Below are 26,408 nucleotides of genomic sequence, written 5' to 3'. Positions count from 1 at the left end.
CCAAGCAAAACTAAAACCCACTACAGCTTTAAAAGTTCACGTAATAGGGAGATATTAAATAAGAGTAGTCTGCCACAAATGCTTAGGTTTTGCTGATAAGATTGCAAGGATAAAAGCTTACCTTGTAAACAGGGTGCAATTCCATATGCTATTCCATTATATTGTGCAAGCAGCAAAGTATATTAAGAGCACAGAACTTGGAGTCAGAAAACCTGGGTTCAAGTACTAATTCTGTACACCTAGGGCTGAATGAACCTTAGCTCTACTGCTGTGGATTTGTGTAATCCTGAATAAGTCATTTCCTCTCACCTGCAAAAATGAGGATAGTGCAACCTCAAGGGATTCATGTAAGAATAAAGTCAAATGAGTATGCACGTGACTTTGAAAACCACTAATTGAATACAGATTTTTTTTGTTTTTTTGAGACGGGGTCCTGCTTTGTCACCCAGGCTGGAGTGAGGTGGCGCGATCTCGGCTCACTGCAAGCTCCGCCTCCCGGGTACACGCCATTCTCCCGCCTCAGCCTCCCGAGTAGCTGGGACTACAGCCGCCCGCCACCACGCCCAGCTAATTTTTTTGTATTTTTAGTAGAGACAGGGTTTCACCTTGTTAGCCAGGATGATCTGGATCTCCTGACCTCGTGATCCAGCCGTCTCGGCCTCCCAAAGTGCTGGGACTACAGGCGTGAGCCACCACACCGGCCAGATTTTTTTTTGTTCCTAAACTTTATTTATTTTAGAGACAGGTCTCGCTCTGTCACCTAGGCTGGAGTGCAGTGGCACAATCATAGCTCACTGCAGTCTCAAATTCCGGGACTAAAGTGATCTTTCTGCCTCAGTCTCCTGAGTAGCTAGGAGTAAAGGTACATGCCCCCAGGCCTGGCTTGAATATAGAGGTTTTTAGGATCTTCTATACAGTTAAGGGAAAGAGAAGAGGAAGGGGGGGGGAACCTGTTTTGTTTTTTCCCCTCACAGGAGAATTCATGTGGCTTACTGCAAAGCAATCACTGTAGATTGCATAGCACAAACTGGCTAATCATATAATCTCAGGGTGATTTAGGAGTACTCAGGAATTTGAGTCAAGGCTGTGTTCCAGAGAACCTGTGGCATTTCCCAGCTGCATTATGGAATCCAAATTAAATTAGAATTTTCAAAAAGGCTTCCCTAGAAAATTCTAGCAGCTGTTTAAGACTATGGTTTCCTCTGAAGGGGCACAAAGGCACGGAGGTAAGATTGTTGGGCTTGTTCTGGTCCTAACCTAATTTCCTGAAAAAACCATAAGCATTTAACAGGCTGTGACACTATTCTGGAGTTCATAATAGAGACTGGGTAACAATGTTTCTGAAAGAACTCCGGGATAGAATCCATTAGACCAAAATCATTGAAGAAGAGTTGATGAACTGCAGCAAGACTTTCAAGATAATCAAATTTAAAATACTTAACCTTTTATCTTACAAATTTTGGCCAGAAAATTTTCAAAGAATAGAAATGCATGTCTATGTCCCAAATATTTTTCCTTCAACTAAGGGCAATAAATAAATAAATAAATAAATAAATAAATAAAAGGAGGAATACTTTGGCTTCAATAGAAGTAAAAATTTACAGATGAAATGCTGTTGTGCCATCATTTTCGCAGTAAACAAACCTTGGCATTTGTAGAGGATGGGTTCCAGGATCCACCCCATCCCAAGGATACCAAAATCTGCAGATATTCAAGTTCCTTATATAAAACAGTATAATATTTGCATATAAGCTACACATATCCTCTTGTATACTTTAAATCATCTCTAGATTACTTATGATACTATGCAAATAGCTGTTATACTGTATTATTTTGTGTTTTATTATTGTAAATTTTTTCAAATATTTTTGATCCACAGTTGGTTGAATCTGCGGATGTAGAACCCATGGATATGGAGGGCTGACTGTATGATCTCTCATTAAAATACTCACAATCAAAATAACACAAACCACTCTAATTACTATTAAATATACAATCTTTTCTTTTCTTTTTTTTTTGAGACAGGGTCTCACTCTGTTGCCCAGGCTGGAGTGTAGTAGTGCATTCAAGGCTCACTGCAGCCTCAACCTCCTGGGTTCAAGCAATCCTCCCACGTCAGACTCCCAAAGTATTGGGATTACAGGCATGAACTGCCACACCTGACCAAAGATAAAACCTTTGGAACATCAATTTTCAATAAAGGTTCAGAATTATTATTAATTTCTCATATAACTAGTTACTTCATACTTTTATTTTCTCATATATATTTCTCCTTTATTCAGATAATACTACAGAATACAGATATCACAAATTCAAACTCCAGCACAAGTCAAATACCTGATGATACATGTATGATTACAGAAAAAAATTCAGAAAGGAATATTTAAATAAGGTTTTAAGTTTATGATGCATTATAATATTGTATAGACATACAGGAATTAAATTTCTACTTCTTTATTCTATTAAGCAATACAATAAGAGACAATTTACATACTGTGCACATAGATGTACACACCACACAAAATCTAAAGTTGTCTAACTTCATCTTATTTTTAGGTTTCTGAGTTTTAAAATGTAGTCCATTTATACTGAATGAATATAAAATTTAATGAGAGGGATTTGATTGTTAGGTTTGTATTAAATTCCCATTTAAAACAATTACAATTATATCCATGGAGCAGATTAAGTTTCCCAAATGCCGAAAGTTCATTCATACACACAAATTGTTCAAAACTCAGAAATTATTGTTAATAAGACTTAAAAATTCACAAACATATATGATTTAATTATTAAGTTAAATACCTGTTCATGTGGGCAGGACCATATCCACCAATGGCATATATCATTCCATCCAATACAGCTGCAGCAAAACAACTTCTTGTTGTAGTCATTGGTGCCACAGGTTGCCATTTTCTTATTTTGGGAATGTACTTCTCTACAGATTGTAAATAAGATTGTCCGTCATAACCACCTAAGGCATAAAGTTCTCCTGCAAGTACTACTACTCCAAGAGTACTTCGGCTTTCATTCATTCTCTCTAGAGAAGTCCAAGTATTTGTATCAGGATTCCAGCATTCTACTGAATTTTCATGGTTTCTGATAGTGACACCAGGACGCACATTAGTTTCAATACCACCTATAACATATACTTTTTGGTCTAAAACGCATATTCCAAATTCATAGCGAGGAATGTTTAGGGGTGCCAAACCAATCCAAGAGTCATTTTGAGGAAAGTACATCTCCACACTAAAGAATAAGCAGAAAAAAATTAAAATTTAAAAACCAAATTTTTAATCTTATTAGTAATCAGGGACACAAAAATTAAAACCACAATAAACCATGACACACCTTCCAAAGTGACAAAAAATGTAAAGTCAGATAATAATTGTTGGCAAGAATGTGTAGCAAGAAATGCATACTCCCTTGGTGAGACTGTAAACTTGTATAAATTACTCTGGAAAACAATTTTACATTATCTAAAAAAGTTGAAGATACATGTGTCCTGATTCAGCAATTACATTCCTATGTATCTACTCTTCTGAATGTCTATTATAATTTTGCATCTAGACACATATACACAAATGTTCATAGAAGCACAACACAATCATCCACCAAAAGGAGAATGGTTAAAGTGTACTTATGTGTCCTGTCTGAGCAACTCTACTGATGAGAAAGGCAGGCATACATATATGTCCAAGGAGTGTTTACTGCAGTATTATTTGTAACAGCTCCAAAGTGGAAACAATCCAAATGTTCATCCACTATAGAGTGGATAAATAAATTGTGCCATATCATACAAGAGAATACTATATGGCAATGAAAGGAACAAACTATAGCTACATGTCTCTTGGGGAATCTTATACACATAATGTTGAGACAAAAGTCAAATTCAAAAGGATATTAACTAAGTTCAAAAACAGGTAAAACAAATCTCTGGATTAGGAATGAGGACAGTGGTCACCTTTGGGGAGGACAAGAAGGGAGCTCAAGGTGGCTTTTGAGTGTTGGTCATACTCTGTTTCTTGAACTGGTTTGTAATGTTTACTTTGTGGTAATTCATTGAGCTTGTATTTGGGATTTGTACGTTTTTCTCTGTGCGTGTAACACTTTAATACTTAAAATTAAATTTTTTATTGTAGAAAGATGAAGTATATTATGCTTATACACTATATAACATATAAATTAAGTGAACCGTTCCTCATGCAATGTCACAGATGAATTTCACAAACATTGTTCAGTTAAAAAACATCTGTGAATAATATATATTACTGCACTTATATTAAAATGTGTAAAACCTAACAATATATTAGGGCATATTTAATATGTGGCAAAATTATAATGAAAAGCAAGGAAATAGTTCATATAAATTCAGGACAGTGGATACTTGTGGAGGAAGGGAGATGGTAGCAAGGAGGGACACATGGGGACTTCAGAAGTATTGTTAATAGTCTGTGAAGCTGGTTAATAGGTACTCGAGTATTTATTCTTGATACCCTGTACCCATATACTATATAATCTTTTGCATATACATATATATCTTTACCCCCCACCTCCAAAACCTAGGAAAAAGTAGCTAATGTCCTCAAACTCAATAATGTAACAGCATTAAAAAAGTCCTCCATCCAGCATAATCGAGGTATATTCATTCACTCTATAGTTACTGAATTCCTATTTAAAGTCAGTTTTTCTTATAATACTTGTTTTAAAAATGTGAAATTGATGCAATGATATATGATGGAATACTTTGACCCTAACAAGGTTTAAAAGAGAATGGGAGATAAGGAAGTGAAAACGGGGTATAATTTTCCAATGATTTTTACTATAATGAGTAAAATAAATATGAGCAGGTAGCTATCAAGTGGGGCAGAGAAAGACCAAGGGGACCAGAGGGGATTAATTTAACCTGGAAGCTTACACCAAAATGTGTTTGCATGCTGACAGTAATGATAGATATAGCACAGAGGGAGAAGGTAATGATATAGGAGAGAGATAGGATACGTGGAAAAGCAAAGTCTTTGTGTAATGGAGAGTGAATGGAATCTAGTGAATAAGTAGAGAGGTGGAAAGGTTGGTCTTAGCAACAACTTGGTAGATTTGGTATTGGGAAGATGGGCTAGTTCTCTTCTGGTTGCTTCCAACTTTTCAGTAGAATAAGAGGTAAAGGGAAGGGGTTTTGGATGTTTTTAAGAGAGTAGAAGGTGTGAGACATGAGGGAGTCAAAGAATAAACTGATTAAGGAAATGTAGAGTGTTACTGGGGAGTGCTGAAGGCCCCATGTGAGATAAGTTAAAATGGGTATGTAGGTTTCTCTAGTTATATTCTGCTGCTCAGATGCAGCCATGGCATAAGTGGACAATTGAATTTAACTAGATGAGTATGACGGAGGAACAGAAAGGCAAAGGGCCATGGCGTATTTAAAGGAATGATGACTGTGATGTTCCTCGAATCTAAGCTGGGTAAGCTAGGAAGATAAGAACATGTGGTGGTTAAAGAGCAATCAGTTCTTCTAACTAATTATGGGGCCAATGGATGAAGAATCCTGAAAGGGACAAAGACTCATTGGAGGGTGTGTACTGAAAGAAAGAAACTGGCAAGAAAAAACCACTGTCAAAGAGTGGAATGTGTGAACCAAGATTTTTGAATGTGTTGAAGTCACTGGTAATGACAAAGGCTGGCATCTGAAGTAGGAACAGTCTAGGACTGAGCCCTTAACCTGTGGGATATGGCTAACTCTTAAGACTTAGTGTCAGAATTGAATTTTTTTTTTTTTTTGAGACGGAGTCTTGCTCTGTCGCCCAGGCTGGAGTGCAGTGGCACGATCTCAGCTCACTACAACCTCCGCCTCCTAGGTTCAAGCAATTCTCCTGTCTCAGCCTCCTGAGTAGCTGGGATTACAGGTGTGCACCACCACGCTTGGCTAATTTTTTTTTTTTTTTTTTTAGTACAGACAGGGTTTCACCATATTAGCCAGGCCGGTCTTGAACTCCTGAACTTGTGATCTGCCTGTCCAGGCCTCTCAAAGTGCTGGGATTACAATCACGATCCACTGTGCCCAGCCCAGAATTGAACTGTTAAATATCTAGTTGATATCAGAGAATTGGAAAATTGGTTGGTATGAGAGTAAGACTTCTCAGTGATAGTAAGACTAAAGGTTATGATGATGGATTATCTAGAAGTTATGGATTTCTGGAGATGATTTAGCTAAATACATACAACATATAATGTCATTAGTCCTTGTGGTCTTTTGACAGTGTCTTAGTTCTTTTTCTACTGATATAACAGAATACTACAGACTGGGTAATTTATAAAGTACAGGAGTTTATTTGGCTCAAGGTACCGGAGTCTGGGAAGTCCAAGAATATGGTGCTAGATTCTGGGAAGGGTCATCTCATGGTGGAAGATATCACATGGATAGCTAGCAAGCCTGTGCACAAGACAGAGAAAATGGCAGCCGGACTTATCCTTTTATCAAGAGCCCACTCCTGCAATAACTCACTCCCACAATAATGGTATTAACCCCTTCAAGAGGGCAGCACCTTCAGGGTCTAGTCACCTATTAAAGGCCCCACCTCCTAATACTGTTCAATGGCAATTAAGTTTCCAACATATGAACTTTTGGAGAACACTTTCAAACCACAGAATTTTGCCCCGGCCTTCAAAATTCGTGTCCTTCTCATATGCAAAATATATTCATTCCATCCCAATAGCCCCAAAAGTCTTAACTCATTCCGGCATCAACTCAGAAGTCCAAAGTCCAGAGTCTATCTAAATCATATATGAGCGAGAGTCAAGGCATGATACATCCTGAGGCAAATTACCTTCCTGCTATGAGCCTGTGAAATCAAAACAAGTTATTTACTTCCAAAACACAATGGTGAGAAAGGCATAGGATATTCTCCTTCCAAAAGGGAGAAATAGGAAACATAAAGGGTAAGACGCCCCAAGTAAATCCAAAACCCAACAAAGAAAACATTAAGTCTTTATTTTATTTTATTTTTTTTGAGACAGAGTCTCGCTCTGTCGCCCAGGTGGAGTGTAGTGGGGCGATCCAGGCTCACTGCAAGCTCCGCCTCCCGGGTTCACACCATTCCCCTGCCTCAGCCTCCCGAGTAGCTGGGACTACAGGCGCCCACCACCATGCCCGACTAATTTTTTGTATTTTTAGTAGAGGCAGGGTTTCACCATGTTAACCAGGATGGTCTCCATCTCCGGACCTCGTGATCCGCCCGCCTTGGCCTCCCAAAGTGCTGGGATTACAGGCCTGTGCCACCGGCGCCCGGCCGAAAACATTAAGTCTTAAAGCTGGTGAATAATCTCCTTCGACTCCATGTCCTACTTTCTGGATACACTGGGGCAGGAGTTGGGCCCCCAAGACCTCTGGCAGCCCTGCCCCCATGACTTTGCTGGGCTTAGCCCATGCAGCTCTCACAGGTTGGAATCTTGTGCCTACAGTTCTGACAGGCTGACGCTGCACACGACTTGCACTACAGTTCTGTGGTTTTTGGGGATGGCCCCATTCCCATGACTCCCCTAGCCATTGCCCTGTAGTGCTTCTGCCTCAAGACAAGTTTCTGCTTGCCCCCTGTGCTATCTGCAACAGTCTTACAGTAGAAGGTAGCCATGCCCCCATAACCCTTATAGTTTGCAAGCCTGTAGACTTAAAATCTCATGGCCAACACCAAAGCTTACTACTTGTGCCTTCTAGAGTAGCAGCCTGAGCCACATCTGGGCCTATTTGAGCCACAGCTGGGGCAGCTACACTAGAATGTGGAAAGCAGACTCCCAAGGTGGCCATGGGCAGTGAGCACATGGAGGGTGTCCCAGGCTTATCCCCCAAAACCCTTCTGCCCTCCTAGTGTTCTGAGACTACTATGGGAGGCACAGCCTTGAAGATCTTAAAATGCCCTCAGGCCTTTCTCCCATTGTCTTGACTAGTACTTGGCTCCCTTGTAACCAGTCATCTCTTCAGCATACATCCTTGGTTTACTCTCCTAAAAGATACCTTTTCACTTTTTACATGGTCAAGCTGCTAATTTTCCAAGTCTTTCTGTTCCGCTTACCATTTAATTATAAATTCCATTTTTAAATCATTCCTTCCCTCTTGCACCTTACTATATGCAGTTAAAAGCAGTCACAAAGCAGTCTGAATGTTCATTGCTCTGAAGTTCTGCATTCCATAAAGTCCTAGGACACTGATGTAATTCAGCAAAGGTCTTTGCTAATGTATAATAAGGATGGCCTTTACTCTCAGTTTCTGTTTGAGACCTCATCAGAATAGCTTTACTGTGTACATTTCTATCAACATTCTGATCATGTCCACTTATCTCTAAAAAGTTCCAGAATTTCCCTGTGGCTCTCTTTTTCTGAGCCCTCACCAGAATCACCCTTAACATTCTATTCACAGCAATCTAGGCTTCTTCTGGACTCCTACTTAAAATTCTTCCAACCTCTACCCATTAACCAGTTCCAAAGCCACTTCCATATTTTCAGATATTTGTTATAACAATGGTCCCACTTTTTTGTGCCAGATTTCTGCCTTGGTACATTTTCTGCTGCTATAACAAAATACCGGATAATTTATAAAGAACAGAAGTTTATTTGGTTTTCAGTTTTGGGGGCTGTAAAGTCCAAGAGCATGATGCCTGCATCTGGGAAGGGTCATCTCATGATGGAAGACATCACATGAAGTGCAAGCGAATATGTATGTTAGACAAAGAGAAAATGGAAGTAGGACTTACCTTCTTGTCAGGAGCCCAATCCTAAGATAACTAACCTACTCCCACAATAATAGCATTAATCCCTTCATGAGAGCAGGGCCTTATGGCCTAATAACCTTTTAAAGGCCCCATCTCTTAATATTGTTAAAACAGCAATTAAGTTTTCAAAACATGAATTTTGGAGGGACACATTTAAATTATAGCAGAGGGCAAATAATAATCAGTTCTAATAAGAGTTTCATTCTTGACTTAGACCTGTGGTTTATAGTGTTGAGTGATGTGGCTGAATGTCCATGAACATTTAACATATTTGCACAACTAGTCAAAAAATGCTTTCAATATATTGCCATCCTTATGACTCCTTATGTGTAAGTAGAAACAATACAGTTCTCAGAGCTTCCCCAATTTTCTTTTCTTTTCTTTTTTTTTTTGAGATGGAGTCTTGCTCTGTCACCCAGGCTGCAGTGCAGTGGCGCAGTCTTGGCTCACGGCAGAGCTTCCCCAATTTTCTTAAGCTACCTACCCAATCTCCACTTTCTTCTCTAGCAGGCTTCCTTTCTTAATTAAAGAAAACTAAAACCACTGGACAAGTACTGTTTTAAACCCTTGCTTTCACCCCTCCCCCAGTCAGTAAACCTCAACTGTCTTGAGGCATAAAGAGTCTCTCTCTCTCCTATTCACAACTTTCTATCCTTACTTTTGATATCAATCTCTTCTATTTCCTCGAAGATCTTGCTCCATCAATAAGCATTCATCTATCTTATATCTTTACCCTATCCCTCTTTACTTATCTCTTTACTCATCTAATTATAAAAATACTTGGAAGCCTGAGGCGGGTAGATCACAAGGTCTGGAGTTCAAGACCAGCCTGACCAACATGGTGAAACCTTGTTTCTACTAAAAATACAAAAATTAGCCAGGCGTGGTGGCATGTGCCTGTAATTCCAGGTACTCAGGAGGCTGAGGCAGGAGAATTGCTCGAACTTAGGAGGCGGAGGTTGCAATGAGTTCAGATCACACCACTGCACTCCAGCCTGGGCAACAGAAGGAGACACCTGGGCGACAGAGCAAGCCACTGTCTCCAAACAAACAAACAAACAAAAAAACCTCCTGTCTCTCTCTTCAAGAACAAAATAAAACCAAACAAAATTTCCCCTGATGCTATAAGTTACTGCCTTAACTCTCTCCTTCCTGTCTCTAGCAAGATTCTTAAAAGTCTTCATTCAGTTTATTTCCTTAGTTTGTATTCGCTTCTCAGCCCATTGTAATGTATCTACAGCATTTCTACAACTCTGCTTGAAATTACCCACCAAGGCCAGGCACAGTGGCTCACGCCTGTAATCCCAGCACTCTGGAAAGTCGAGACGGGCGGATTACCTGAGGTCAGGGGTTCGAGACCAGCCTCAACATGGAGAAACCTCGTCTCTGCTAAAAATACAAAATTAGCCGGGCGTGGTGGTTCATGCCTGTAATCCCAGCTACTTGGGAGGCTGAGGCAAGAGAATTGCTTGAACCTGGGAGGCAGAGGTTGCGGTGAGCTGAGATCATGCCACTGCACTCCAGCCTGGGCAACATGAGTGAAACTCTGTCTCAGAAAAAAAAAAAAGAAATTAACCACCAAAAGTCATTATGGTCTCCATAACGCCAAGTTTAAAAGCCACCTTTCCATTTTTTATCTTTCTGGATCTTTCCAGTGCATTTTAAATAGCTGATCACATTCCTTCCTTCTAGACACACAAATTCCTTGGCTTTTATGACACTATTCACTTGGTTCTCCTACCACTAAAAATGTTCCCCAAGATTTTCATTCACAATCAATCCTTTTTCCTCTCTATATTTTCTCACCAGGCAAAAGGAGGAACATTTAACTGTCAATAACTCCATCAAAGACTTCATAGTTTTAATTCATACTTCTAAACTATATTATATGCTGATGACTTTCAAATTTGCAGCCCTGAACTCTTCTTTGAGCTGTGCACTCATATACAACTACCACAGAATATCCTTTACCTGGATATTTCATGGGCATTTCAAACTCAATGTGTCCAAAACTTTTCCCCTGAAAGTGGCTTCTCCTCCCATATTCTTTCTCTCTCTCTCTGCATATATGAACCACCCATGTAATCATCTAATCAAAAGAACTCATTCATCTTGGATTCCTCCCTTTTCCTCATCATGCCTCTCCCACATCCATTCAAACACCAAATCCTGTCAATTTACTCTCTTAAAACATTTTAAAAAATGAATGTCCCATTCTCTACCTTCACTACTTCTACCCTAATTTAGGATCTCATCATCTCTTGCCTATATTAGATAAGAGGTTCTACAACAACATCTTATTTAATCAATCTGATATTAATCCTGGCCTCTCAATTTTTCCCATAATACAGCCAGAATGATCTAATATACAAATATGATAGTTTCACTAACCTCCTTAGAATGGTTTTGCAACCCATATAAAAGTCTTTTTTTTTTTTTTAAATCATGGCATACAATACCTTCTTTGACTTGGTTCAAAGACCACTGCTTGACACTTCTTGGTTAGAACCCTCTACTTCTGAATACCAATCAGCTTTTAGTTTCCTGAATATCCCATAATGTATCGTGCCATTGTGTCTTTGCATATTCCCTGTGATCTTTCTTCTTTCTCTGCTTGATTCTTGCTTAGCATTCAACACTCAACTTGTACATGAAGTTCTCTACAATTTCTCTTCCCTAAATCCCCCAGATGGGATAAATGGCTATCTTTAATGTTTCTATAAAATTATCTTGATCATTGCATAAACATTATGTATTATTTTCTATATGTCTCCTTTACTAAATTATGAACTTGTTGAAGGTCAATTATCTAGCAGTGTATCTGATGCACAGGTGTTTAATATCTTTTGTAGAGTTAAACCGAATGATCACTCAGGTTGGTTTTAATTTTTCCAGAGTTATAATAATGCTGCAATAATCAGTTCTGTGCAAATACTTTTAATTTTAAAAATTTTATTATGATAGATTCTATGATAAAATATTACTGTGTCTAAAGATATGAACAGGTCTTATTAATCTTCAATAATTTGTTTTTTTTGTTTTGTTTTGTTTTTTTTTTTTGAGGCGGAGTCTCGCTCTGTCGCCCGGACTGGAGTTCAGTGGCCGCATCTCAGCCCACTGCAAGTTCCGCCTCCTGGGTTTACGCCATTCTCCTGCCTCAGCCTCCCGAGTAGCTGGGACTACAGATGCCCGCCACCTTGCCCAGCTAGTTTTTGTATTTTTAGTAAAGACAGGGTTTCACCGTGTTAGCCAGGATGGTCTCGATCTCCTGACCTCGTAATCCACCCGTCTCGGCCTCCCAAAGTGCTGGGATTACAGGCTTGAGCCACCGCGCCCGACCAATAATTTGTTATTTTTAATAGTTGAGAAAATAAGAGGCAACTGCTCAAAAATTTTTATTCTATAGGCCAGGTGCGGTGGCTCACACCTGTAATCCCAGCACTTTGGGAGGCCAAGGCGGGCGGATCATGAGGTCAGGAGATGGAGATCATCCTGGCTAACATGGTGAAACCCCGTCTCTACTAAAAATACAAAAAATTATCTGGGCGTGGTGGCAGGCGCCTGTAGTCCCAGCTACTCTGGAGGCTGAGGCAGCGGAATGGCGTGAACCTGGGAGGCAGAGCTTGCAGTGAGCCAAGATTGTGCCACTGCACTCCAGCCTGAGTGACAGAGGGAGACTCCATCTCAAAAAAAAAAAAATTTTTTTTACACTATAAATACATATTTGGAAATTTTTGTCATAATATTTACTAATATAATTTACTTTATGCCAGTAACCAATGTGTTTCAGAATAAGAGTTAAACAATCAATTCGTGTAGCTAACATAACTAATGTTCTATGTGTAGCCCAGTTTCAACACTACTAGTTTTAGATTAAAGTTAAAATGTACTATGAGGCTGGGTGCAGGGTGCAGTGGCTCTTGCCTGTAATCCCAGCACTCTGGGAGGCCGAGGCGGGTGGATCACCTGAGGTAAGGAGCTCAAGATCAGCCTGACCAACATGGTGAAACTCTGTTTCTACTGAAAATACAAAATTAGCGGGGCATGGTGGCACATGCCTGTAATCCCAGCTACTTGGGAGGCTGAGGCAGGAAAATCACTTGAACCTGGGAGGCGGAGGTTGCAGTGAGCTGAGATGGCACCACTGCACTCCAGCCTGGGCAACAACAGCCAAACTCTGTCTCAAAAAATAAATAAATAAATAAATAAATAAATAAAATGTATTATCAGACTTTTTTCTTTTTTTTTCAAGACAGGGACTCATTCTGTCACCCAGGTTAGTGTGCAATGGTGCATTCATAGCTCACTGCAACTTCAAACTCCTGGGCCTAAGCAATCCTCCCACCTCAGCCTCCCGAGTGACTGGGACTACAGGAGTGCAACACGGTGCCCAGCTAATATTTTAAATTTTTTTTTTTTTTTTTTTTTTTTAGACGGAGTCTCGCTCTGCCGCCCAGGCTGGAGTGCAGTGTCCGGATCTCAGCTCACTGCAAGCTCCGCCTCCTGGGTTTACGCCATTCTCCTGTCTCAGCCTCCCGAGTAGCTGGGACTACAGGTGCCCGCCACCTCGCCCAGCTAGTTTTTTGTATTTTTTTTAGTAGAGACGGGGTTTCACCATGTTAGCCAGGATGGTCTCGATCTCCTGACCTTGTGATCCGCCCGTCTCGGCCTCCCAAAGTGCTGGGATTACAGGCTTGAGCCACCGCGCCCGGCCAATATTTTAAATTTTTTGTAAGGACAGGATCTCGTTATATTGCCAAGGCTTGTCTCAAACTCCTTCCTCAAGTGATCCTCCTGTATAGGCCTCCCAAAGTGCTGGGATTACAGGTATTGCGAGACTTTTTAAAGATGCAGAATTTATCAGTTGCCATTGATGAAACATCAAATTTCCTAATACTGGGAAGGGAAAAGCAATCTACCAAATTTTTGGAAATAGTCAGAAATCCACAGTATTAAAAAATATATATTAAACACAAAAGTTTTCATGAAGCCATTCTATCTAAGAAAAAGCAAAAATAACTTCAAGCTATATTTTCAATGTATAAAAGTTACTAGTATAATGCACCAAATTAAGGCGAACTATCACCATGGGCCAAATTTAGCCCACTAGCTAGTTTTATAAATAAAGTTTTACTGGAACACATCCATGTTCATTCATTTATGTATTATCTATGGCTGCTCTCACACTACAATGGCAGAGTTAAGTAGATGCCACAAAGATTACATGGCTCACAAAGTCTAAAATATTTACTGTTTGGTCCTTTATAGAAAAAGTCTGACAATTCCTAATCTAAGTTATTGGGGGGAAAAAAACATACTTCTTAATGCTGTCTTTTAAAAAATACTTACACTGAAGAAAACAAATTGCACTCAAAGTACATAATTTATATCAGTATCCTATTTTTTCTCATTTCCTTGGTAGCACTTCTAATGAACTGTTTTCATTCAAACCCATTCCTGTCACCAGTTCCCTCACCACAGGTTCCTAGTTCTCTTCTTTGGTATCTTCTGATATAATTGACAATAATAATAAGTCTCTTCTGATGTGGTCTGACTCAAAGATGTAAATGGTTCCAGAAAAACAAAAAAAAAAAGACATACAATGGAATAAAAGTTTGTGAGTAACCAGGTAGATAAAGTGTGCACTTGGGGAGGTGGTTAATAATTGAGAGTATTGTAGAGAATGAATGACAATAAAAACAATCATGTAAGTATTTTAGGAAGAAGAAAAAAAAACTAAAAAGGAGGAAAGAAAAGTAAAAATGAAAATCAAACTATTTTTAAACTATAGAAAATCTGCACATTTAAAAAGCATAAAAGCATCATTCATTTAGGAAAGCCTTCTATTTACCTATCCAAACAGGCAAAGAGTCCAGATTTCCCTCCTACTGCACAAAGTACTTTGGGAGCACAGCGAGGTCGTGTCATCAAGACTGTCTGATGAGAGAGTCTATGTTCAGGCATAAAGTGGTACTTTAGGGCTTCATTCAAAAGATGTTTACAAGTACGATCATCACGAATAAGATGATTTGCTTCATATAGTCTAGTGAGAAACTTAACACTTAACAATGGTAATCGTACACTGTTTAGTAACTGTGCTAAGTATTTCTGGCGTTCTTGTACATCATACTTGATCCAAGACTCTAATGCATAAAAAACAGTCTCTTCGGTAGCTACATTCAAACAGTCATTGGAAACAATTTCATCCAAGTCAGCATGTGTAAGCTCAAAAAACTCTTCAGTCTGGCAAACAGCTTCAAAATTCTGGCATATGTATTTAGTGGCTGCCAAATAAAGGTCATGGCAACCATACGTTTCTGCAAAACGAGAAATTCCAATACAATTACCAGGATCAAGTTGGCTTTCAAGAAATGCACAACATTCTTTCAGGACAAGTTTTATCTGGAGTAGGTTTGCTGCTGGCAGGAGAGATTCAACTGTGTCCTGAGATATAAAAACAGTCCCTGTATAGGCATATTCCACAATGGCCTGGAGAGCAGTTTCATCAATGCATTGAAACTCAACCTCACTGTTCTCTTTTTCAGAAAGGTTTCCAGTGAACATAGCTTTGAAATACGGGCTGACGCTAGCAAGTACCACTTTGTGAGCATGAATTTTAACATCACCTACTCGAAGAATGATATCACAGAGTTCGTGATGTTGGCGAAGAAGATTCAAGCCCTGCAGAAGTTGTTCAGAATGCAAGTGGGTTAAGTTAGCAAGCATGTAGGTCGGGGATGTGTGGTCCATCTACAGAAAAATAAAAAAGCATAGACAGTTATTTCAAAGTAATCTTGTCAATAATACTGCTTTTCAAATAGTACAGAATAATCAGATTTGTAATTTATTTGCCTGTTCATTGGTTTTTAAATACTTCATAGTAAATACTAGAACTAGAGGCTTTCAGAGTTAGAAGGGATTTAACAATCATATAATTCAACGTATTTATTATAGATATTAGGAAATGGAAGCCCAAAAAGTTACATGAGATGCCCCAAACCATAAAAATCTCTGACAATGGACTTTTGGATCAAAACTCTACCAACTTTTTCATTTTGTTTCCCTTGCATTAAGTTCAAGTCTGAGCTATCACTGAAATAAAATGAAAACATGAGGGGAAAAACTTGCTTAAAGTAAAATTATATGTAGAACAAACAACACTATTTGCCAACCAACAGATGCTTTAATTGGACAAAAATTTCATATTAACACACTTTACCCAAAATTCCAATAATTGCTTTGATAGAGGGTACTGAATTTAATGAAGGTACTATTACTACCAATTAATTTAATTAATTACGAACAGAATCCAAAGTTTCATAACAAGGGCAATAAGGCTCACTTACTGATCTATATATACCATACCCACTCAACTTTTTTTTTTTTTTTTTTTTTTAGACGAAATCTCACTCTGTCGCCCAGGCTGGAGTCCAGGGGCATGATCTTGGCTTACTGCAACCTCTGCCTCCCAGGTTCAAGCAATTCTCCTGCCTCAGCCTCCCAAGTGGCTGGGATTACATGCACCTGCTAACACGCCTGGCTAATTTTTATATTTTTAGTAGAGATGAGGTTTCACCATGTTGGCTAGGCTGGTCTCAAACTCCCAACCTCCAGTGATCCACCTGCCTCAGCTTCTCAAAGTGCTGAGATTACAGGTATGAGCCACCGCACCTGGCCTCAACTCTTGATCATTAATTCAGATCATGCCCACTCAATCTACTTGCCACTTTGTGCTTCTGGAAGATGAAAAAGAATAAAAATAGCAGGGAAGAAAAAGGATGAGAAAGAAAAGAAAGTGGAGAGACAATAAAGACTATGGTAGGCAGAATAATGGCTCCACAAATGACATTCACATCCCTATCCCTGGAACTTGTGAAAATTACTTTATATGGCAAAAAGGGACTCTGTAAAGGATTAAAAATTTTGAGATGGGGAGATGATACTGGATTATCTAAGTAGGTCCAAAATGCAATCAACATGTACCTTTTAAGAAGGCAGAAGGAGACGTGACACAGACAGAAGAGGAGGTCATGTGACTAAAGAGGCAGCGACTGGAGTGCTGCAGTCACCAACCAAGGAATGCTGGCAGTCACCAGAAGCTAGAAGAGGCAAGAACAGATTCTCTCGTAGAGCTTCTGGGAGGAGCATGGTCCTGCCACCTTAATTTTAGCCCACTGACACTAATTTCAGACTTCTGGCTTCCAAAACTGTGAGAGAATACATTTATTTTGTTTTAAGCAACTGAATTTGTGTAATTTGTTACAGCAACCTTAAGAATTAATACATGAATATTTCAGAATGGACTGTAGCAGTTGCTTAGATGAGACAAAAGGAATATAGGACATGTATATAATATAAGCTATTTCCTTCCTGTCTCATTCACATTTTAGTCACAAGTTATGGCAATAACAAAAAAGTACATTTGGTTTCCATCTTAAAACCATCAATTCCATCAACTGAAACATTTTGAACACTATTGAGAGAGTAAAGAACTTCATTCTTGTACATTTTTAAGTGGAAAAAATCAACTCTTGAAATTTTTATCTTCGTCAAGTACGTAGTTGTTTCATACTTATTTCACACTGAATTTTAAGTCAGTTAATAAATTATGTTAATATGGCCACTTTACAGCTGATAACAGCCTCTACTGCTGATCTCTGCAAATAATCTCACACCTATCTACCAGAAAAATTCTCAAATGTTATTGTAGTCATGGTATAAACAAGTCCCAAGAAGCTTCTGGGTCTTCCAGTAGATACTCTTTTTCCAGAACATAATACATACTAGTAACAAGATGGCAATCAGAAGGCATAAGTTTAGATCTGTACACCTTCTGTTAGTTACTCCAGTGTTCACGTTTTTAACCTATGTAACTTCTTTTAGCCTCAGTTTTATGAAAAAGTTAAAATCTAGACTTAAAAGTGAGGAATGAATAACAGGAAAGGCAAGTCAATAGAAAAAACAGGTAATGGGGTTAAGAAAGCAGTCCTTGTTAACTTTACCTTCTCAATCTTTGTTTTCCTTATTTGTAGAATGAGATCAAAATAATACCTGTACTTTATTATTCAGGTATTAATGTAGCTGAGGTTTTTGAGGATCAAATCAGACAATGTACATAAAAACATGATAAACTATAAGAATAAGTGATATTGTACTACAGTAGTACTATGGTAGTAGTGAGGCAATAGAGATAAAGCAATATCAGTGAAGAACACAGACTTTTTGGAAATATAAGGTAATGAGTTTTAGTCCCATCTGGATCTTGAATTGTATTATTAGGGGGAATAATAGGTACCAGCCTTTCTTAATCTAAGTACTAACTGTTTGATTCATAAAATAAGAAGACCCCACTTATCTCAGAAGTTTAACTGAAAGTGATTCTCTAAATTATAAAGTTCTACACAATATACAGCTTGAGGTGTTAAGAATATAGTATTTACGCTTCACTGTACTAAACTGCCGCTTCCCAATATCCCCACTTTCACTAATTCCCATTCTTTCCCACAATGACCTTTTACTCTTATGATGCTCATGTAATGACTATAGCTCTATATAAAACTTGCTATCTCCCAAATATTTTCTTACCACACGTTAGATTTTGTCTATAACCTTTCTCCTCTCATCTTCCTTTCCTCCAGTTCAAATTCTCAAAACTGAAGATCAAAAATTAACTTTACCTGGATGTCTATAAGCATTTATTTACTATATTCCTTTTATTTACTAATTTACTATATTCCATTATTTACTAATTCCTGCAATTAATTCAATTATATGAGTTACTCTGTAAAACATACTCCCTTCAACTCTCATTTTCTGATTTAACAAGGAGAATAGTAGACTAAAAAGTGAAGGATGAACAACAGAAAAGGAAAATGTATGGGAAAAATAAGAGAAGGGATTGAAAAAGGAGACCTAGTCACTTTGTAAATTCATCTCTCTCTCAGACTAAACAATTATGTTTTAAGATATTTAAGAGAGTCTGAAAATGAGATTCTTGAATCATTACCAATGCCACAGGACTGAAGACTATTTTCAAAAATAAGACAGTAAATTCTATAATATAGTAAGATTTCTGTTAATTTCAGATAACATTCTAAAATAAATTATTAAAGATTTGACTTGTGAATACCAATAAGAAGATGTAGAGATCTTTAGGATTAGGACGTATGAGCTAAAAATAATAAGACATGTTACAGACTAGGTTTGTTTCTTTTTAAAAATGTATTTAGAAGACTTGTAGATCAGAAAAGTAAACTTGATATTTAACTAGATATTAGTAAATAATTTTATAATGCCCTTCATGATTTTTCAAAGAACAAAACTAAAAAATATATAAGCTAGTTCAGTTAGCTAAATTAGCAACTGGTGGAACAAATACCCCCCATTAAGTATACTACTTAATGGAATGAGGCCTAGAGGGATGTTCCTAGTGGTATTCTATAAGGCCAAGATGAAGATACATAAGTCCTGAACTTTGAAGATGACCTGAAGCTGCAAAGGACAGCAAAAGCATTGACTAACACAATAAGGATCCCGAAAGACCTGATATCTAACAAGAAGAAATTTAAAAGGGATCAACGTAAAAATTCTATAGCGGATTCCAAACCAACTACCCAAAGTATAGAATAAGAGAGAAAACACGCATCTGTAGGACGTGTTTAACAGGTTTAGGGATTTTAATTGCAGTACTATTTTAACACCATAAACTTATGTGGGTTTAAGCTGCATTAACAGAACTATAATAGACAGAAATACAGAGGAGAAATTTTTGCTTCGCTCTGCAAATGTCAGTCCATATCTGTAGTACAGATTTTGGGTATCATCCTTTGAAAGGGATCTAAACAAACTGTAACACCTGATGAAGAGAAGAAATTCAAATCAGGTCTTACAGGTAATGGAACTGAGGTACTGAGTCTGGGAAAAAAGGAGGTCTCAGTCATCACACGAAAAACCAAGGAATGAAAGTTAACAACAACAGGAATAACAATTATAATATAGGGTTGTTCTGAGGATTAAATGAGTTTATACATAAAAAGGGCTCAGAATAGAACCTATCACTTAGTAGGCTCCTAATAAATATGAGTTATTACTAGTAAATTTTTTGATTTGTCCCTTGAGAGGTATTCAACTTTCTATGTTGCACTACCTCTCACTATTAGATAAGAAATCCACTGTCTTCTCTGATACCCTGGGCAACCACAAGTATCGCAGAATTGTTGATTCTCAAATTAACATTATGAATTATTGACTACATTCATTTTTAATATAAGTAAGAATCACATAGTGATAGATCCTATATTGCTAACCTAATTTTTGTGTACCCAATTCAAAACCGGTAAATTACCATCAACATATGACATGCATGCATGACACAATATAGGTCTGTAAATACACATATACATATATGTACACACACAACACATGAATATACACACATGCATATATTTGTATGATACGCAGTATGGTTTTATGAGACTGGGCTTTCGTATCAGGCTTCCCAGGTTACAGTACAATGGTATGTATTGTTTAACAGCTATGTGACCTTGCGAAACTCAGTCAAAAGTCTCAGTTTTCCCATTTGTAAAAAAGCAGACAAAACTGTATAAAAAGTAGTTGTAAATATGCCTTTCTATGTGCTGGTACGTAAGCACTCAATAATTGGTAGATGTGATTTATTTTTATTGTTCATCAACCTTAAAAAAGCTTGGTTATTACCAACTATATCCATGAAACGCCTTTCCTTCCATGCATACCAAAAAAGGAAGGAAGTTTGCTTACTGTCCAGGGAACAAACACCTATCAAAGCCAGGCCAAAGCCTCATTAATTCTATCAGTAAAGAGACATATAAGCCATTTTAAAATTTAGATGGCTTATTAGATTTAGATAGTTTATTACTTAGAGAGTGAATAGAAGATTAGCCAAAGAGTAAACTGCCTGGATCCTTGTCCTGCACATCAAAAATGGTAACACAAAAAAGGGTCTGGCCCAATATAAACTATGGCTAAGCAGTTTTCTATTCTGTAGCTCTATTTTAAGGGTGTGGGGTGGGGTCAAAAGTCTAATACCTAATCACAACCAGGGAAGTGAAGAGAAACTGTCTCATGACACACTTCTAGGGGAAATAGAGAGGTGACCTCATAGCAGCTCCTTAGAGGCCTCTCACCCTCTCATATTCCAGGAGAATCACAAGGTGTGTCAAGCCACAGATAAGCTGCAGTCCTGAGGTCCAAGTCTTTGCCTATATGGATACATGCAAGGTGACCAGAGTACCACGACAAAGTTGTTCCCCTACACTTATGCCCCTATTTCTTTATCTCACTTTTCTAGATCTATGTTGTTAAAACCTTTTAAATAATTTCTGACCATTCCAACTAGTGAGTAAAACATTCTATTCATTTGAATCAGCAATGGTTCATTTTACTTCATAATAATATAAATTATCAAAGTGTTTAAAATGGGCCAAAGAAAAGGCACTGATAAAGGTAACTTCATAAAAAAAAGCCTATGCATATGTTTATAATTGTATTAGATGCAAATGACATACTTTCATTCCTTGTAAGAAGTACTGAGAATAAAGTTTAATTTTAAAAATTATAGTTTTAATGCTTAATCAAAACAATGTCAACTAGTAACTTCAACAAGGCAAGGTAAAAATAGGGAACAACTTAAAATGAATTACACTAGCAGTTTGCCATAACATAATTCTTTTGCTTTGCTTTGTTTTTGTTTTTAAGACAAGGTCTCATTCTTGTTGCCTAGGCTGGGGTGCGGGGGCAAGATCTTAGCTTACTCACTGCAGCCTTGACCTCCTGGGCTCAGGTGATTGTCCCACTTCAGCCTCCCAAGTAGTTGGGACTACAGGCACACACCACCACGCCTGGCTAGTTTTTGCATTTTTTTGTAGAGAAGGAGTTTCACCATGTTGCCTGGGCTACTCTTAACTCCTGGACTCAAACGATCACCCATCCTGGCCTCCTAAAGTGCTGGGATTATAGGTGTGAGCCACTGAGCCTGGCCAAATTAATTCTTAAAATTTTTAATTTGGCCCCTTTCCTCTCTCAAAAAATATGACTTTAGAAAAATGCGCAGAACTCTTAACATTTTCAAATACAGAGTTTTTAAAACAGTGATTTTCAAAATATGATCCTCGTACCAAGAGCATTAGCAACATTTGGGAACCTGCTAGAAATGTAAATTCTTGAGCCCCATCACAGTTGTAAGCAATCAGAAACTACATGGGTCATTGGGGTTGCAGGAAATGGACAAACTGTGTTTTAAGTCCTCCAGGTTATTCTTAGGCAAAAGTTCCAGAAGCAGTTAAAATATTTATAGCTCAAGTTTAACAGCTTAAAAATTACTGAAAATTATTTCTAAGAAATATTTAAAATAATTTTTTTTTAGAGACAGGGTCTCACTATGTTGCCCAGGCTGGAGTGCAATGCATATTCAGAGGCATGATCATGGCGCAATACAACCTCAAACTCCTAGGCTCAAGTGATCCACCTGCCTCAGTCTCATCAGTAGCTGGGACTACACCACTGTGTTTGACTCAAAAACTATAATGCCTTCAAAATTATAAATGACAACTGTAACTATATTTGGTTCTCAGCTATCTACCCATAAATGCCTAAAAAACTTATTCAAAGAAGCAACACTTTCCAATCTTCAAAGCCCCACATTTGTCAAACAGTTTTACACTGGCAGTTTCATTTACCTCAGTAACCACTTTGTGTAAAAGGAAGTGTATGTACCATAAAAAACAGGAAAGAACAGTGAGTAAAAGCATTAATTTTAGAGTTGGAGACACTTGGATTTAAGTCTACATTTTGCTACTTAATAGCTGGGCTATTTGATACTTGGGCAAACTACTTATTCTTAGCTTAAACATTCTTATTTGTAAAATTTGTTGTGGATTAATAGGATTAAATGAGAAGTATGTAAGGAAAAATAGATCAATGGAGAGCAGAAAATATAAAAGTAGATCATTTAGATATGCAGGTTTAGTATATGATAAAAGTGGCATCTCAGCAAGGGAAAATAGAAACGTTTAAATGTGTTGAGATAACAGAATGGCCATATGGAAACAGGTAAAACTAGATTTCTGCTACATACCTACACCAACAGGATAAATTCCAAATGAATCAGAGGTATACATATGAAAAATGTAATTATAGGCCGGGCGTGGTGGCTCAAGCCTGTAATCCCAGCACTTTGGGAGGCTGAGACGGGCGGATCACGAGGTCAGGAGATCGAGACCATCCTGGCTAACATGGTGAAACCCCGTCTCTACTAAAAAATACAAAAAACTAGCCGGGCGAGGTGGCGGGCGCCTGTAGTCCCAGCTACTCGAGAGGCTGAGGCAGGAGAATGGCGTAAACCCAGGAGGCAGAGCTTGCAGTGAGCTGAGATCCGGCCACTGCTCTCCAGCCTGGGCGACAGAGCGAGACTCCGTCTCAAAAAAAAAAAAAAAAAAAAGAAAGAAAAATGTAATTATATAAATATTAGAATGAAATGGGGGTGAAAACATGTTGAAATTTAGTCCCGGCCGGGCGCGGTGGCTCAAGCCTGTAATCCCAGCACTTTGGGAGGCCGAGACGGGCGGATCACGAGGTCAGGAGATCGAGACCATCCTGGCGAACACTGTGAAACCCCGTCTCTACTAAAAAAAAAAAATACAAAAAACTAGCCGGGCGAGGTGGCGGGCGTCTGTAGTCCCAGCTACTCGGGAGGCTGAGGCAGGAGAATGGCGTGAACCCGGGAGGCGGAGCTTGCCCAATGCGGCAGTATTGAGAGGAAGGGCTTTTAAGAAGTGATTGGCAGAGTCCTTATGAATGGATTGATCCACTTACGGATTAACAAATTAATGTGTTAGCAAATTAAAGGGGATTTATCACAGGAGTGGGACCAGTGGCTTTATAAGAAGAGAGAGAGCTAAGCTAGCACACTCACAGCCCCCTCACCATGTGAGGCCCTGTGCTGCCTTGGGACTCTGCAGAGTTCCTACCAGCAGGAAGGCTCCCACCAGATGCAGCCCCAAGAAAGCTGGCACCAGGTGTGGCCCCCTTGACCTTGGACTTCTCAGCCTCCATAACTGTAAGAAATAAATTCCTTATATTTATAAATTACCCAGTTTCAGATATTCTGTTACAAGTAACAGAAAACAAACTAAGACAACCTGAGATTAGGGAACAGTTTCCTAACTTTGAAACAAAATCCAGAACACATCAGTGAAAAGTAAAACTGACTACATTTTAAAAACTTGGAATAAAGAAATCATAAGTAAAAATATAAATGAGACTGGGAAAAATATTTGTAGCATATATAAAATTTTTATCAGTAATTATAAAATATTTCTAAAATTCTCTAGCCCTATAGGAAAAATTGGTTAAAGAAATGAACAGATGTTTGTTAAAAATATAAATGGTTTTAACCATACAAAAATTGCTCAACTTCACTTAAAATCAAATAAATTAATATATAGAGTTAACAATTTTCTCTTGACAGCATACTCTCTGTTGGTGAGGATGTGAGAAACAGGAAATTTTACTGATTGCTGTGTGAATAGAAAATGATACAAAACCGACCGGGCGCGGTGGCTCAAGCCTGTAATCCCAGCACTTTGGGAGGCCAAGACGGGCGGATCACGAGGTCAGGAGATCGAGACCATCCTAGCTAACATGGTGAAATCCCGTCTCTACTAAAAAATACAAAAAAACTAGCCGGGCGAGGTGGCGGTCGCCTGTAGTCCCAGCTACTCGGGAGGCTGCGGCAGGAGAATGGCGTAAACCTGGCAGGCGGAGCTGCAGTGAGCTGAGATCCGGCCACTGCGCTCCAGAGTGGGCGACAGAGCCAGATTCTCCATCTCAAAAAAAAAAAAAAAAAGAAAATGATACAAAACCTCTGGAGGTAAATCTGTCAAAATCTAGCAAAATTACATTTGGATTTATCCTTTGACCCAACAACCCTACTTCTAAGAATCTATCCAAAAATTACAATGGCAAAAATGTATAAAGACACATTCATAAGGCTAATAATAATTGCAGGTCCATTTATAAAAACAAAAGAATATACTCATGTTTCTTATTCCTCATATTTGAGAGACCAAAAGGCAACTGACCAAGAATTTTAAAACAACTCTCATGTCCAGCAACGAAAGAATGGTTGTGAAAACTATAGAGCATCCACACAATGGAGTACTACACAGCAATGAAAAGGAACGGGGAATCTCTGTATGAATACTCCGCAGTGATCTCCCTGATCTAAGCAAAGTGTGTTTAGTGTGTCACCATTTATCTATGAAAGGGAAGATTACTTGCTGGGCGCGGTGGCTCAAGCCTGTAATCCCAGCACTTTGGGAGGCCGAGACAGGCAGATCACCAGGTCAGGAGATCGAGACCATTCTGGCTAACACGGTGAAACCCCGTCTCTACTAAAAAATACAAAAAACTAGCCGAGCAAGGTGGCAGGCGCCTGTAGTCCCAGCTACTTGGGAGGCTGAGGCAGGAGAATGGCGTAAACCCAGGAGGCAGAGCTTGCAGTGAGCTGAGATCCAGCCACTGCAGTCCAGCTTGGGCCACAGAGCAAGACTCTGTCTCAAAAAAAAAAAAAAAAAAAAGAAAGGGAAGATTACAAATATACCTAATCATTTCTATTAAAAAAAGGAAATATTATACAATATGTACTTTTAAAGGTTACCTACAAGAGGAGGTATGGAATAAACTAGATAAGATAGAGATAGAAGGTAGACATCTTTGAATATACTCTGTTTTATAGATTTGATTGTGGAATCAGAAAAGTATTTTACGTAATTATAAAGCACAATTAAATCTTAAAAACATGATCCATAAGAAATTTGAAAATACAAACGAAGAAAATATGTACCTAGATAGTGGCTTTACCATATCATTCCAAATAACTTTAAAACAGTAATCTGATAGTCTCTATTGCGATATGCCCTGAAATTTACATCTTACACTGTTTTCAGTAATTGCATTGTTGATGAGGACACCATTTATTTGTATTGTGACACTGTTAATGTGTGCATTGTGCTATAAAGCAAATGAGTAATGATATAATATTCTATCAACCCTAGGGTCACTGTGATCTAGGATTCTTGGTATGGGAAAAAGAAGATAAAGATATAACACTAAGATGTTAATTATGAGCCTCATAGTCTGTATTTGAATAAAAAGTATCAGAATAAATATATGTATATAAATAACAGTAAATAGTCATAATACATAATTTCTATATAATTTATAATATATGATGTATATTAATATTATATGATATATAAATGTAATATATAAATATATTAATATTATATAATATATGATATATAAATGTTATATATAAATATTATAAATATATATTAATATAATATATAAATAAATATAAATGAAATATATGTAATATAAGTATTATATTTATAAATATTTATATAAATATAAATAAATATATAAAATACATGTGAGCTATACATACATATTAAATCTATGTAATATTAAGGAAATATATGTAATATTTCAAGGAAATATATATATTATATAATATATGTAATATAAGTATTATATTTATAAATATTTATATAAATATAAATAAATATAAATGAAATATATGTAATACTAAGGAAATATATGTAATATTATTTT

The 26,408-nt window shown here is 37.9% G+C and overlaps 1 protein-coding gene across 5 annotated transcripts in view; it reads right to left on the bottom strand.

Moving 5' to 3' along the window:
* Window positions 1-26,408, bottom strand: part of KLHL28 (kelch like family member 28) — a 57,000-nt gene that overhangs the window by 7,259 nt on the left and 23,333 nt on the right. For all 5 annotated transcript variants that reach the window (XM_033188159.1, XM_033188158.1, XM_033188161.1 and 2 more), the window contains exons 2-3: window positions 14,608-15,506; window positions 2,803-3,246 (exon numbers count right to left, since the gene is read on the bottom strand). In XM_033188159.1, the coding sequence (XP_033044050.1) occupies window positions 2,803-3,246; window positions 14,608-15,506 (1,343 nt within the window). The remainder of the gene's footprint in view (window positions 1-2,802; window positions 3,247-14,607; window positions 15,507-26,408) is intronic.

The sequence above is a fragment of the Trachypithecus francoisi genome, unplaced genomic scaffold, assembly GCF_009764315.1.
Source record: "Trachypithecus francoisi isolate TF-2019V2 unplaced genomic scaffold, Tfra_2.0 Lachesis_group3, whole genome shotgun sequence".
Lineage (NCBI taxonomy): Eukaryota > Metazoa > Chordata > Mammalia > Primates > Cercopithecidae > Trachypithecus > Trachypithecus francoisi.
The sequence above is the reverse complement of the archived record's forward strand: the minus strand, read 5'-3'. Positions and strand labels throughout refer to the sequence as shown.